Source organism: Aethina tumida, chromosome 4 (assembly GCF_024364675.1).
Source record: "Aethina tumida isolate Nest 87 chromosome 4, icAetTumi1.1, whole genome shotgun sequence".
Taxonomy (NCBI): Eukaryota; Metazoa; Arthropoda; class Insecta; order Coleoptera; family Nitidulidae; genus Aethina; species Aethina tumida.
The window spans coordinates 22219675-22234019 of record NC_065438.1 but is presented as its reverse complement, the minus strand read 5'-3'; the positions used below and the strand labels follow the sequence as shown (position 1 = coordinate 22234019).

General features: G+C 32.6%; 2 protein-coding genes across 2 annotated transcripts; both read left to right on the top strand.

Annotated features, from left to right (window-relative positions):
- The first annotated feature begins 2156 nt into the window (after positions 1-2156).
- Positions 2157-13992, top strand: LOC109606820 (lysosome-associated membrane glycoprotein 1). The gene is made up of 5 exons (XM_049965917.1): positions 2157-2316; positions 10510-10788; positions 10847-11104; positions 13242-13430; positions 13486-13992. The coding sequence occupies exons 1-5, from the start codon at positions 2262-2264 to the stop codon at positions 13626-13628; spliced, it is 924 nt and encodes a 307-aa protein (XP_049821874.1). The 5' UTR covers positions 2157-2261; the 3' UTR covers positions 13629-13992.
- On the top strand, positions 8080-10502 carry LOC109602333 (cleavage and polyadenylation specificity factor 73-like). The gene has a single exon (XM_020018683.2). It carries the CDS (start codon positions 8346-8348, stop codon positions 10401-10403), a length of 2058 nt encoding a protein of 685 aa, XP_019874242.2. The 5' UTR covers positions 8080-8345; the 3' UTR covers positions 10404-10502.
- Positions 13993-14345: the final 353 nt, after the last annotated feature.

The following is a 14345-nucleotide window of genomic DNA, read 5'->3' as shown; positions in this document are numbered from 1 at the left end:
TTATGTTACATAATCCCAGTGTATATTTAAATAGTGAAAATGTCTAATTCTTTTGTATTAAATAATATAGTCATAAACATAAAATATACTGTATGTATATTTTTAATATTATTTTTTACGAATCTTAATATAAAATAATTTTTCATTTTTAACAATTAATTATCTATTCTTAGGCCAGATCATTAAAAAATTTTGTGACTAAAATTTATAATAATACTTAAAGTTAAAACTTCAGTATATTTAAATAGTTAAATTGTCCAATTCTTGAGTACAAATGGTTTATTAATAAATCAATTATTCACAAATATTTTATTGAATTTGATTTTATATAAATCTTCAGATAACATATATTTGTAGCAATTAATTATCTGTTCTTAAGTCAGATCTTTAAAAAATACTTGTGTCATTAAAATTTATAATCATCCTTAATGTTCATAATTATGTCATAAACGTTTATGTTTATTTTAAAATATACATATAAAATAAACTTTAGTATTATACTTTTGAATATTTAAATAGTAAAAATGTTCAATTCTTGTCTTGAAAACAGATTTTAAATATGAAATCCTCTGAATTGAAAATGTTTTATTAATAAATCCATTTTTCACAAATATTATAGTATATTTCATTTTGTATAAATCTTAATATAAAATAAACATTTATTCTTAACAAACAATAACAATAAACATTTATTCTTAATTATTGATTATTATTTATGGTCAGATATTTTAAAAAAATACTTGTGTCATTAAAATTTATAATAATCCTTAAAGTTCACAATTATGTTATATATGTTTATGTTTATTTTAAAATAAACATGTAAAATAAATTTTAGTATTATACTTTTGCATATTTAAATAGTGAAAATGTCCAATCCTTATGGAATAAACAGTTTGAAAACAGATTTTAAATATGAAATACTCTGTACTGAAAATGTTTTATTAATAAACCTATTTCTCACAAATACTTTATTGTATTTGATTTTTGCATAAATCTTAAGATAAAATAAACATTTATTTCTATCAATTAATTAAGTGAGATCTTTAAAAAATACTTGTCTTATTAAAATTTATAATGATCCTTAAAATTCACAATTATTATATGTATGTTTATGTTTATTTTAAAATAAACGAGTAAAATGAATTTTAGTATTATATCTCTGTATATTTAAATAGTGAAAATATCCAATTCTTGTGTAATAAACAATTTGAAAACAGATTTTAAATATGAAATACATTTGTACATAACAAATATTTTATTGTATTTGATTATATATAAATCTTAAGATAAAATAAACATTCCTTTTTAACAATTAATTGTCTATTTTTAAATCAAATCATCAAAAAATACTTGTGATAAGTAAGTAATCCCTAAGGTACACAATTATATTATGTTTTATCACGTGTATTTTAAAACAAATGAGTAAAATGAACTCTGTTTGAGGTTTTTACATGTCTGTGGTAATCTTATTTTAGAATGTGACACAGCATGAGATTATTTTACTTCTTTAAGATACCAAATTAACATTTCATTTTTATTGCAGACATAGTTGTTGATATTTTCATTAGCTGAAAAATTCACACATTAATTACAAAATTTTGATATAAAGTTCAGATAGATGTGATTATAAATAATATGTTAAATTTGACCTTTGTTGTACTAATGAATAGATGGACACACATACACCAGTCATCAAATTATCGTTTTGATAAAGCATATAATAAACCATAAATGATAAAATGTTATATTACGCATTACTGACTCAGATCAAATGTTTGAAATTCACGGTCAATTCTATCATATTCACATACACACACGTACATATTTATTTATTTATTAACGAATTTGAATGTTAATTAATATTATTCACGTTGGAAACCTTTCGTTTACCTTAAAAACGATTAACGTATTGTTTATTTTAAATAAATTAGTTTGACTACAGTGACGTAACATTACTATGATTAGGTTAGGATGTTTCAGGGGGTGAATCAATTAAAACACCAAAATAATCGTTCATCACGAATCGAAATACCGCAAACCGAGAACGTACGAAACCAAAAAACACAAACAAAACCCGATAAACACGATCACGTGCACAAACACGGACGACGCAGCGGACGACGGCGCACGTCCAGAAAAGTGCACCGTTCGCCGAATCGCCATAGTTGTGCGAGCTGGCAAACGCGCCGGTCACCCGTCGAAAGCGATCCATTGTCGTTTCAGTCCGTTGAGAAACGTTGTGCATGTAAACGTGTCCGAATATGTACTGTTTTAAGTTCATTCTGTTGGTCGGCGTCGCCGTATGTTGCGTGCAAGGTGAGTTTTCAATTGACGTTTCACCCGTAACCGGTGACCTGCGTTTGGTCACCCCCGTTCCCTTTCGTGTTCCCGTCACGTGACGCCCGTCTGGATATCACCGCACTAATGTCACCGAGACGTTGGCGACACGGCCAAAACAACGACGGTTTGGGGGGCGATTCGAGAACGTTGGAGAATCTGACGGCACGGGGGAAGTACTGGCTTACCGAAAAGCAATGACTTAAGCATATTTCCGTGCCGCCTCAAGGTTGAATCGGTGCAAACAAATCTGCATGTGTTAGTAACAGCGGGTTTTTTTTTATACACATAACTGTTGTTGCGCGGTTGAATTGGTGATTGTTTGGCCCGCATTTCTGGTTCTAATAAGTCATCGCGTCCGGGTGCATTGTCAAATTTTCTGCGCCTTTTTTTGGACAGTGGCGGCTCGTGAGGTCCAAGTCTGGTGGGGCACGTTATACACAGAAGAAAAGAAAAACAAAAACAATGTTGCCTTCGAATGATCAGCGCTTTTGTCATGTAAATTTAATCCGCAAGACTTTTCAAATCACAAAAACCCATTTTCTACCAAATATCTTCAATGCCCTTTGAAAATGTAAAGTAAGTTATTCATTACTGTTCTTCCCGTTTACAAATGAAATTTATCGTACCGCGATATTGTAAATCTGCGGTTTTTTGTCCCGTATTTGTAAAATTAGAAGTTGGACGGTTTAATTATTTAACAACAAACATTTTATCACAGTAAATTAAACTGGAAATACACATTTATTTAATAAAAAATACACCACGTCAACGGAATTTCTTATGTTAATAAATTATTTCGTGTTATTACTGATTGACACCAATCCTAATCAAAAAGAGATGCAGCATTAAAAACCTTTCCACAACTGAATCCACACCACACACACACACACTATAAATTCGTTTTTGAAATTGAAGAATCGGCAATGTTCGATAACGTCATTTGTGTCGATTTTTTGAGTTACATCATTGACTAGAGGCACGCCTCAGCTGCCCTACTATTAAAAATATCCGGACGTTAAAGACCATGCGCGAATGCTGGAATCGAATAGAAATATTGAATTATTGAAACGAATGAGCACGAAGAGGCACATTTAAAAGTGCCTCTGGAGAACTTGTCGTTTACAATGTATTACCCTTCTGTCTTTGTTTAAATATTAAGATATATTCTATTTTAAAGAATAAAAACAGAACAAAATATTTTTTTAATATTAATGTCCATAATGCAGTATTAAAAACCTTTCCATAACTGAATTCACCGGACACACACACACTATCAATTAGTGAAGAATCGGCAATATTCGGAGATTTCGTGTTTGTATTTGGAGTTATCTCATTGGTTAGAGGCACGTCTCAGCTCCCCCATCACTGGAACAATAGCCCGTCCTTAAAGCGCATGCGCGAATGTTGAAACCCAATACAAATATTCAAGATTTACTTACGACATGAATTGGCACGAAGAGGCACATTTAAAAGTGCCTCTGGAGAACTTGCACACAAAATATTCAATGGAGTTTAATATAAAACTGTTAATTGTGGGTTTTACAACATATTACACTTCTATCGTTGTTTAAATGTTAAGTTATATTCTATTTTAAGAATATTTTTTAATATTAACGTTGTCAATAAAATCATCTTCATAGGTGAAACACTGCCTAACTTGCCTCATTTGAGTAGCCGCCACTGATTTTTAAATAGAGTTTCGGTGTCGTGAAATGGGGGTTATAAATTGGTTTACAATGTTATAACCAACGAATTGTTGTTGTTTTAGAATTTGTTTTTGGTTGTACTCATCTAAGGGATAAAAATAATTTGCTGTTATTTGTTTGATTTGTTTGTGGCACCCCTGAGTATTCAAAATGCCATTAACGTTACACCACTTTTATTCGGTATTTTCTTTCTTAATTAGCACGACTCAAAATCGTAAATTAGGCTCGTGCCTTTCACAATTTTAAGTTTGAAACTAGTGAAGAATATATTATAGTTAATAAATGTAAAAACTTAATTGTTGTTAAATCTCGGTGGCACCCCTTTTGGCGGAAAACTGTAACAAGTGTTTTGACACAAAATTTTCAACTAGATCAGGTGAATTTAAAGCATACAACAAACGTTAAATAAAATTTATAAACAATGTTGTTTTTGCACTGTTAGAAACATAGGACATATGAATTTAGTATAAAGTTCAATCGTTGTTTAAAAATTGGTGGAAAATATTGGTAATACATTTTGGGGTTATCTCGTTGGCTAGAGGCACGCCTCAGCTCCCTTGCCATTTAAACAATAGCCCGACCTTAGGGCGCATGCGCAAATATTAGAACCGATTAGAAATATTCAAGATTTACTTACTAAATGAATTAGCACGAAAAGGCACATTTAAAAGTGCCTCTGGAGAACTTGCGCACAAAAAAATTCATTTAAATTTAGTATAAAACAGTTATTGCTTGCATAATTGTCGGTTTTACAACATATTATCCTTTTATCTTTGTTTAAATATTGAGTTAAATTCTATTTTGAAGAGTAAAAACATGAACAAAAATATTATTTTAAGATTAACGTTGTCATTAAAATCATTTTCATAGGTGAGACACTGCTCCACCTGCCTCATTTTGAAGTGGCCACTGCTTTTTAATTAGTTTTTGGAAATGGGGGGGGGGTTATAATTTATGTTATGTTATAACCCACCAATTGTTCTTGTTTTAGATGTTGGTATTGGTTGTACCCCTTTAAGGGATAAAAATAATTTGCTGTTATTTTTTTGTTTTGTTTGTGGCACCCCTGGGCATTCAAAAAATCACTAACATTACACCATTTTTATTCGCCATTATCTTTGTTAATTAGCACGATTCAAAATCGTAAATTAGAGTCGTGCTTTTCATAATTTTTAGTTTTTAACTAGTAAGAAATATTTTATAGTTAATAAAAGTAAAAACTTAATTGTTGTTAAACCTCGGTGGCGCTTCTTTGGGCGAAAATCTAACAAGTGTTTCCGACACAAAATTTTCACTCAAATCACAGGTGAGTTTCAAACACACAACAAACGTTTAATAGAATTTACAAACAATGTTGAGTTTACACTTTATTAGAAACGTGAGAAGTATAAATTTAGCATAAACAAAAAGAAAGTTTAATTGTTATTAAAAAATGGTGGCACTACCCGGTGGCAAATATTGGTAATTCCTGTTCTGTTGCTACAAAAATTTTGGTTCGATTTGGATAAGTTCAACAATAGTAAATAATATTTAAATTAATTTGCAAACAATATTGAAATTGCACTTCGTTAGAAACAAAGAATATTCAATTGTTGTTAAAATTTGGTGGCGCCCCTGTGGCAAAAATTAGTAACACTTCTTTTGTCACAAAAATTTTGTTGATTCCATTTTGGGTAAGTTCAACGATTATAAGAAATATTATATAAAATTTACTTAGTACTCAACATGTGGGTAAATGGTTTTATGTAATAGTGAAACCGAGGTAAATCGTTAGTTGTGAAATTACAATAAAATTATGTTCGAAGTTCAATCTTGGAATTCTTGTGAACGTTTCTGGGGTTTCATAACTAATATTAGAATTCATTTGTTTACATAAGTTACAAGCTTTATTTATTAATTGACTTTGATTAATCTAATTTGATTATCCATTATAATTTTTGACACTCATAATGCCCATTGACAACTTATTAATAATCTTGGTACCAAAGTTCTTTTTTTGGAACAATTAGTAATGCAAATTGTTTCTGTAACAGTGAAACTATGTTAAATATTTAGTCTGTTACGTGTTTAAAATCGATTAAACTTCAATTATTGTTGTGTTTCAAATCAATGTACAAAATTTTGTTTCGTAATTGTTTTGTCAATTCGAACTCTATTTGTTTCAAATATTAATTCCTATTGTTAGAATTTACTGTTATTGATCAAATACATATAAATCGAGGGAAAATTTTCAATAATAATGTCGGTATAAATAATTGTTTTGCCTGATGAATATCTGAGAGGAAATACACTGTAAAGTTGATAAAATTATCAGTAATGACTCAGTGCCTTTTTTAAATATTAACACTCAGAATCAATTTATTCGTTTGTTACCGTTTTATTTGTACTGACTGTTTATTTATGCGTTGCAATCGGGTGTAATCTTTGATAAGTACTTGTTGGTTTAAACACATCTGTATCTGATAACAAGTTTTCCAGTTAAAAGTGTTAAAAATAACTAAACATAACAGTTAACTGACTTAACTACTTTTAAAATTTATTTTGAACAAATATTCAATTCATTTTCAATAGAACAGTCTGTATATTTATGGATTTTTATATTCTATGTGTAATTGCAAAAAATGGTAATACCATGTCCTAAAATATAACTAAAATTAATAGTTTTCCAAAAATTTTAATAGATTGATGGTCTAACTAAAATGTATGTAAAGCCACCAAATTTGATGGTGGAAGGTTCATTTTTGGCATACACGTTAACCAAGGACCTATAAGGGACATGTTAAAACATTAATAACTTTGTTATTTTCAGTGGAACACTCTGTATATTTAGCAAGTTAAATTGATTACTAAAAAAGCTTTCCCTGTATATAAAATGTATTTTAGCAAAAATGTAAAAATTAAAGTAAAGTAAAGTAAAGTAACTATATGATATATATATATATATATATATATATATATATATATATATATATATATATAATAAATTATTTCCATACCGAGACTATTTAGTACTATTAATATTGTTTATTTAAAGAGCTTTAAATAATAAAAGGCATCAGAGGGACAAACCAAACCAAAAAATTTTATTTCTTTTAAAGAACCCTTGCATGCTTACTAAAGGCACAAGATGAAAAATAATTTAAATAACTCTTGAATTATATGTGTTACAAATTACAGTCAATATCAGTTTATAAAAAACTGTGTTATGACTATAAATATTGAAAAAAATAAAACAATTCAGATAACAAAAAACGGTACTTACAATCAGAAATAAGTTATTAATAAGAGAAGAGATTATTAAAGAGATTTTGTCTTTATATGTCACATAATATCAACTAAAATGTTTTTAATTAATATATTAAATTAAAATAAATTCTATTTGTTTTAAAGAAACTTTGCATGGTTACTAAAGGTTATAATCAACATCAGTTAAAAAACAGTGTTTATGATTACAAATATTAAAGAAAATAAATAATCCAGATAATAAATGAAGGAATTTACAATTAGAAACAAGTTATTAATACGAGAAGAGATTATTAAAGAGATTTTGTCTTTATTTGTCAAATAATATCAACTAAATTAATATATTAAAATCAATTTTATTTGTTTTAAAGAACCCTTTCATGACATGGATGAAAAAACTCTTAAATTATTTGTACTTCAAATTATAATCAACATCAGATAATAAAAAACTATGTTACGGCTATATATATTGAAGAAAATAAATAATTCAGGTAATAAATAAAGGAACTTACAATTAGAAATAAAATTATTAAAGAGATTTCGTTTTTGTTTGTTACATGATAAATATTAATTACAATTAATATTTTCAAGACAATTTTATTTATATTAAAAGGACCTTGCACTATTACTGAAGGTATAACGTATAAATTAATTTAAATAACAGTAAAATAATCTATATTATGAATTAATCATAATCAACATGGGAATAAAAACAATTATGCCTAAAATATTTAACATTTTAAAAAGTTACTATACTAATGACCGCCACTATGTATTAATATGTTATTAAAAATATTCAAAAAATTTCTACTAAATGTGTGAGTTTATATGAAGATATATTCATTAAATTTATTCTATATTTATACAATTTATTACTATTAATATTATTTATTGAATAAGCTTTTAATATACACAATATTATTTAAAATATACCAAAACAAAAAGGGTTTTTAGATCAGAGGGACAAATTAAACCGTTATCGAATATTGTCAACATGGTCAGTTCTGTTCGTAGGTGTGTCCCCAAGAAAAAAAGGAAGCGTCCAACCAAGAAAAAATGTCCGAGAAACGCGACGCCGATCCAGAAATACCGCCCGAGGAGCGCAACGAACTGATCATCAGGCCGTTGGGCGCGGGCCAAGAGGTCGGCCGTTCCTGCATCATGCTCGAATTCAAGGGCAAAACGATAATGCTCGATTGCGGCATCCATCCGGGCCTAAACGGCATGGACGCGTTGCCGTTCGTCGATCTAATCGACACCGATCAGATCGACCTGTTGCTCGTCTCGCACTTCCACCTGGACCATTGCGGCGCCCTGCCCTGGTTCCTGCTCAAGACCGCCTTCCGCGGCAAGTGTTTCATGACGCACGCCACCAAGGCGATCTATAGGTGGCTGCTGTCTGATTACATTAAGGTCAGCAACATTTCCACGGATGAGATGCTGTACTCGGAGATGGACCTGCAGGCCAGCATGGACAAGATCGAAACGGTCAACTTCCACGAGGAGAAGGAGGTTAATGGCATCAAGTTTTGCGCCTACAACGCCGGGCACGTGCTGGGGGCGGCCATGTTCATGATCGAGATCGCTGGCATTAAGACCTTGTACACGGGGGACTTTTCGAGGCAGGAGGACAGGCACTTAATGGCCGCGGAGATTCCGACGTCCCGTCCCCACATACTGATCACCGAGTCCACCTACGGCACTCACATACACGAGAAACGAGAGGACAGGGAGAAGCGGTTCACCAAGCTGGTGCACGACATCGTGAACCGCGGGGGCCGCTGCCTGATACCGGTGTTCGCATTGGGCAGAGCCCAAGAGTTGCTCCTGATACTCGACGAGTATTGGAGCCGCAACCCTGATCTGCACGAGGTGCCCATCTACTACGCCTCCTCGCTGGCCAAGAAGTGCATGGCCGTCTACCAGACCTACATAAACGGCATGAACGAAAAAATACAGAACCAAATAGCCGTCAACAACCCCTTCGTCTTCGAGCACATCTCCAACCTACAAAGCATCGACCACTTCGTGGACATCGGGTCCAGCGTCATAATGGCCTCACCGGGCATGATGCAGAGCGGCCTGTCCCGCGAACTGTTCGAGACTTGGTGCTCCGACCCCAGGAACGGCGTCATCATAGCCGGCTACTGCGTCGAAGGCACGCTGGCCAAAACTATCCTGTCCGAACCGGAGGAGATCGTGAGCATGTCGGGGCAGAAGCTGCCCCTCAAAATGTCCGTCGATTACATCTCCTTTTCCGCCCACACCGACTATCAACAGACCAGCGAGTTCATACGCATCCTCAAGCCGTCCCATGTGGTGCTGGTGCACGGCGAACAGAACGAAATGGGCCGTCTCAAGGCGGCCCTGGAACGGGAGTATGAATACGACCTAAACAGCACCATAAAGCTGTACAACCCCCGCAACACCGAGCCTGTCGAGTTGTATTTTTGCGGCGAGAAACGGGCCAAGGTGCTTGGCGCCCTGGCCGTGGAGAAGCCGAAGGCCGGCCTCGGCGTTTCGGGGTTGTTGGTGAAGCGTAACTTCAACTACCACATCATCTCGCCCCAGGACATTAAGAAGTACACGGCTTTGAGTGTTAGCACCGTGATGCAGCGACAGAGCATCCACTACAGTGGCAAGACGCTGGCGTTGAGGCACGTGATTGCTCAAATAGCTGGCCCGCTGGAGGGCGAAGGGAACAAGCTGCGTGCCTTCAACGCCGTGGATGTAACTATTAACAAACAGGTGGTGGAGTTGGAGTGGGAGGCGAATCCGACCAACGACATGTACGCTGACGCCATAGTCGCCTGCATTTTGCAGGCAGACTTGTGGAAAAACACCCCCATGAAGGACCTCAAACCGGGCATGTGCTTCGACCGGATCCACTACAAGGGTTGCTTGTTCGAAACATTGCAAGATATGTTCGGTGAAGACGCCGTCACGAGGTGTGAGGGCGGCGAGAGGATGCTAGTCAAAGTGGATGAGCATACGATCGACATTGATTTGACCGATTTGGTTGCTAAGTGCGAGACAGACGAGATGTTGCAAAAGATGGTGCAGACTGCCGTCAGCAAGTTACATCTCAGTTTGACTCCCGTTCAAACAAATTAATTGTTTTAAGCTTGTGTTTTATTTCCCCCTCATTTATTTGTGTTCCCGGGTTCGTCCACCGTTGTTAATACGAAAATTTGGTTTCAACCGTTATTAATGTTTACAGGTGAAAACGACTTTCCGCCACAACCTCCAACACCGTCTCCAGAACCAAACATAACCACAACGAAACCGACTACTCCAACTACCAAGACGACGACGACGGTTTCTACTACAACTACTACGACTACTACTAGCACTACCACTACCAAGACGCCGCCGACAACAACAACAACAAAACCGACGACGACTACAACCCAGCCAACAACCACCGCTAAACCGACGACTACAGCGCCACCGCAGCCGCCGCAACCCGCACCCGGAACATGGTCCGCTAACATCACCAGTAAGCTCCACAGTCTTAAGCGTTAAAAACGTTTGATCAATTTATTTTGTATGTACAGACACAAACAGAACTTGTGTGGTCGTCCAACTGGCGTTGCTGATTGAAATCCCGACCAAAGACAACAAAACCATTAAAATACCGTTGCCGACGTCCGCCAACGCATCGGGCGATTGTTCCGGCAAGGACAAAGAGAGCTTGTTGCTGACTTGGGGCGAGGGCAACAAAATCGAGTTTGACTTCAACAGAACGGACAAGACCCGTTTCCAGCTTGAGGAATTGATGGTTGATGTCAACCTAACGTTGCCCGGACAGAATGGTAATATGATTTTTAGTTTTTAATATATTTAAAATAATTTTCACAAATTATATAATTGTATTCAGTCTTGATTAATGAAAAACATGTTTATGAGCATAAATATTGAAAAAAATTTAAAGAGTTTACACTGAGATGAGATTATTAGAGAGATTTTGATTTTGTTTCTTAATAACAACATACTTACTTAAAATTAATATTTTAAAATCAATTTGTTTTAAAGAATCTTTGCATGGTTATTGAAAGTATGAGATAAAAAATAATTTAAATAATTCTTAAATGATATGTATTACAAATTATAATAAACATCAGTTAATGAAAAACTGTGTTATAAATATTGAAGAAAATAAAACAATTCAGATAACAAATAATGGTACTTACAAATAGAAACAAATTATTAATAACAGAAGAGGCTTTGTCTCATAATACCAACTAAATTAAATACAATTAATTAATGTAATTAATTTATTAAAATAAATTTTATATATTTTAAAGAACCCTTGCATGCTTATTGAAGGCACAAGATAAAAAATAATTTAAATAACTCTTCAATTTTATGTATGTATTACAAATTAGTCAGCATCAGTTAAAAAAAAGTATGTTATGGCTATAAATATTGAAGAAAATAATACAATTCAGATAACAAATAACTGTACTTACAATTAGAAACAAGTTATTAATAAGAGAAGAGGTTATTACAGAGATTTTGTCTTTATTTGTTACATATCAACTAAATTGTTTTTAATTAATATATTAAGTTAAAATCAATTTTATTTCTTGTAAAGAACCCTTACATGCTTATTGAAGGCACAAGATAAAAAATAATTTAAATAACTCTTGAATTATATGTGTTACAAATTATAGTCACTATCAGTTTATAAAAAACTGTGTTATGACTATAAATATTGAAGAAAATAAAACAATTCAGATAACAAATAACGGTACTTACATTTAGAAATAAGTTATTAAAAAGAGAAGAGATTATTAAAGAGATTTTGTCTTTATTTGTCACATAATATCAACTAAATTGTTTTTAATTAATATATTAAATTAAAATCAATTTTATTTGTTTTAAAGAACCCTTGCATGGTTACTGAAGGTATAAGATAAAAAATAATTTAAATTAGTCTTAAATAATCTGTGTTACATGTTATAATCAATATCAATTAATAAAAAGTATGTTATGGCAATAAATATTGAAGAAAATGAAATAATTCAGATAACAAATAACGGTACTTTCAGTTAGAAACAAGTTATTAATAAGAGAACAAATTATTAAAGAGATTTAGTCTTTATTTGTCACATAATATCAACTAAATTGATTTTAATTTATTAGTTAAAATCAATTATATTTATTTTAAAGAACCTTTGCACGCAATAATATTAATTAATATATTAGAAACAATATTATTTATTTTAAAGAACCCTTGCATGGTTACTGAAATTATAAAATAAAGAATGGATGAAAAAACTCTTAAATTATCTGTACTACAATTTATAATCAATATCAGTTATCATGTTATGACTATAAATATTGAAAAAAATAAATAATTCAGATAATAAATAAAGGAACTTACAATTAGAAATAAGATTAATAAAGAGATTTCGTTTTTATTTGTTACATGATAAATATTAATTACAATTTATATTTTCAAAACAATTTTATTTATATTAAAGAGACGTTGCATTATTACTGAAGGTATAACGTATTTAATAACGTAATTTAAATAACAGTCAAATAATATATATTATAAATTAATCATAATCAACCTACGAATAAAAACAAAAACAATACAAAACAAGAAAGTAAAATAATTCAGATAACAAATAATGGAAATTACAATTAGGAACAGTTTTACTGATAAGAATTTTAATTTTTATTTGTTTAAACTTATGTACATTAATAGATTTTTTAACAAACATTAGAAGAGTGTTAGAACTATATCTTTTCATTGTTATATTTGATTTAATTATTTTAATGAAATAAACTTTTTTGACAATATGGTATTTCTGAATCTATTTCATATTAATTTTGGGAGAACACCCAAATTCTTGAATGATGTTGATGTTATTATTAACTGGCAAATTCCAATTTTTACTTTTAAAACAGAGTTAGAAATGTAATATTCTCAATTTACAGCTACCGTATACAAATACAAACACAACAAGACCGAATTCGGCGCCCCCATCGACAATTCGTACAAGTGCAGCAAGCAGCAAACACTGCAGCTGATCCGACTCGACGACAAGAACGCCACGGCCTCATTGATCGTCAGCAACGTGCAACTGCAGGCCTTCCGCAACGCCACCGGCCAACATTTCGACTCTCGTAAGTGCCCCCGTTGATCATTAACTGAGACCATTATCGATTTATCTGTTTGCAGCTCTGGACTGCGAAAGTGCCCACAAAACGGACGTGGTGCCCATCGTAGTGGGCTGCGTGCTTGCCGGATTGGTGGTGCTGTTCCTCGTCGGTTACTTGGTGGGCAGGAGGCGTTGCCAAGCTCGCGGTTATCTGTCAATGTGAGTGGTGTAACTCTCTCCAGTCCGGTGGCTCACGGTTTGGTGGGGTCGACTTATTGATACTTGAAAAATTGTTTGAAATTTATAAATTTAACTTATCCATGAACAAGTAAATACCCATAACCCGTTCTTGGTGCAGTAATTGTTGTAATTAATAATAATTCGTTTTTGTTCAATAGAGGAACTATTATTTTGGGAACTACCTTTTTTGTGATGTTTTGTATGGTTTGCGCATTGTTTATTAGAACAATTATTGTGTAATTTAGTTATTATAACCTTCTCATAACCCCTAGATCTAGTTTTCTAAAAAACTATAGCCTTAATATACCTATTATAAATACTATACATATAATAACAATTAATACTAATTTTAAGTGTGCATAAGTAACACGGCCTGTACTGAATTGCATCCTACTAATCCCCCAATTAATATGACATGACAATTATAGGTATATATATATATATATAAGCAAGTTCTCAGCATCACTCGAATTAAATTTTTTTTTATTAATTGATAACTTGAAAAAGGTTTGTCTGAATTTGGCTGTGAGAGATGTAAGTTTCTGTAATGTTCCAATGTGCAAAAAAAAAAATAAAAAAATCAACATTACAAAATCAGTTTTATTTCCTCCTCCCCCGTCCATGCTGAAGCCACTCGACTGTGCTTAGGTGCACATAATGTTGTGTTGAAATTCATGTAAACGTCGGTTTCAGGTTCACC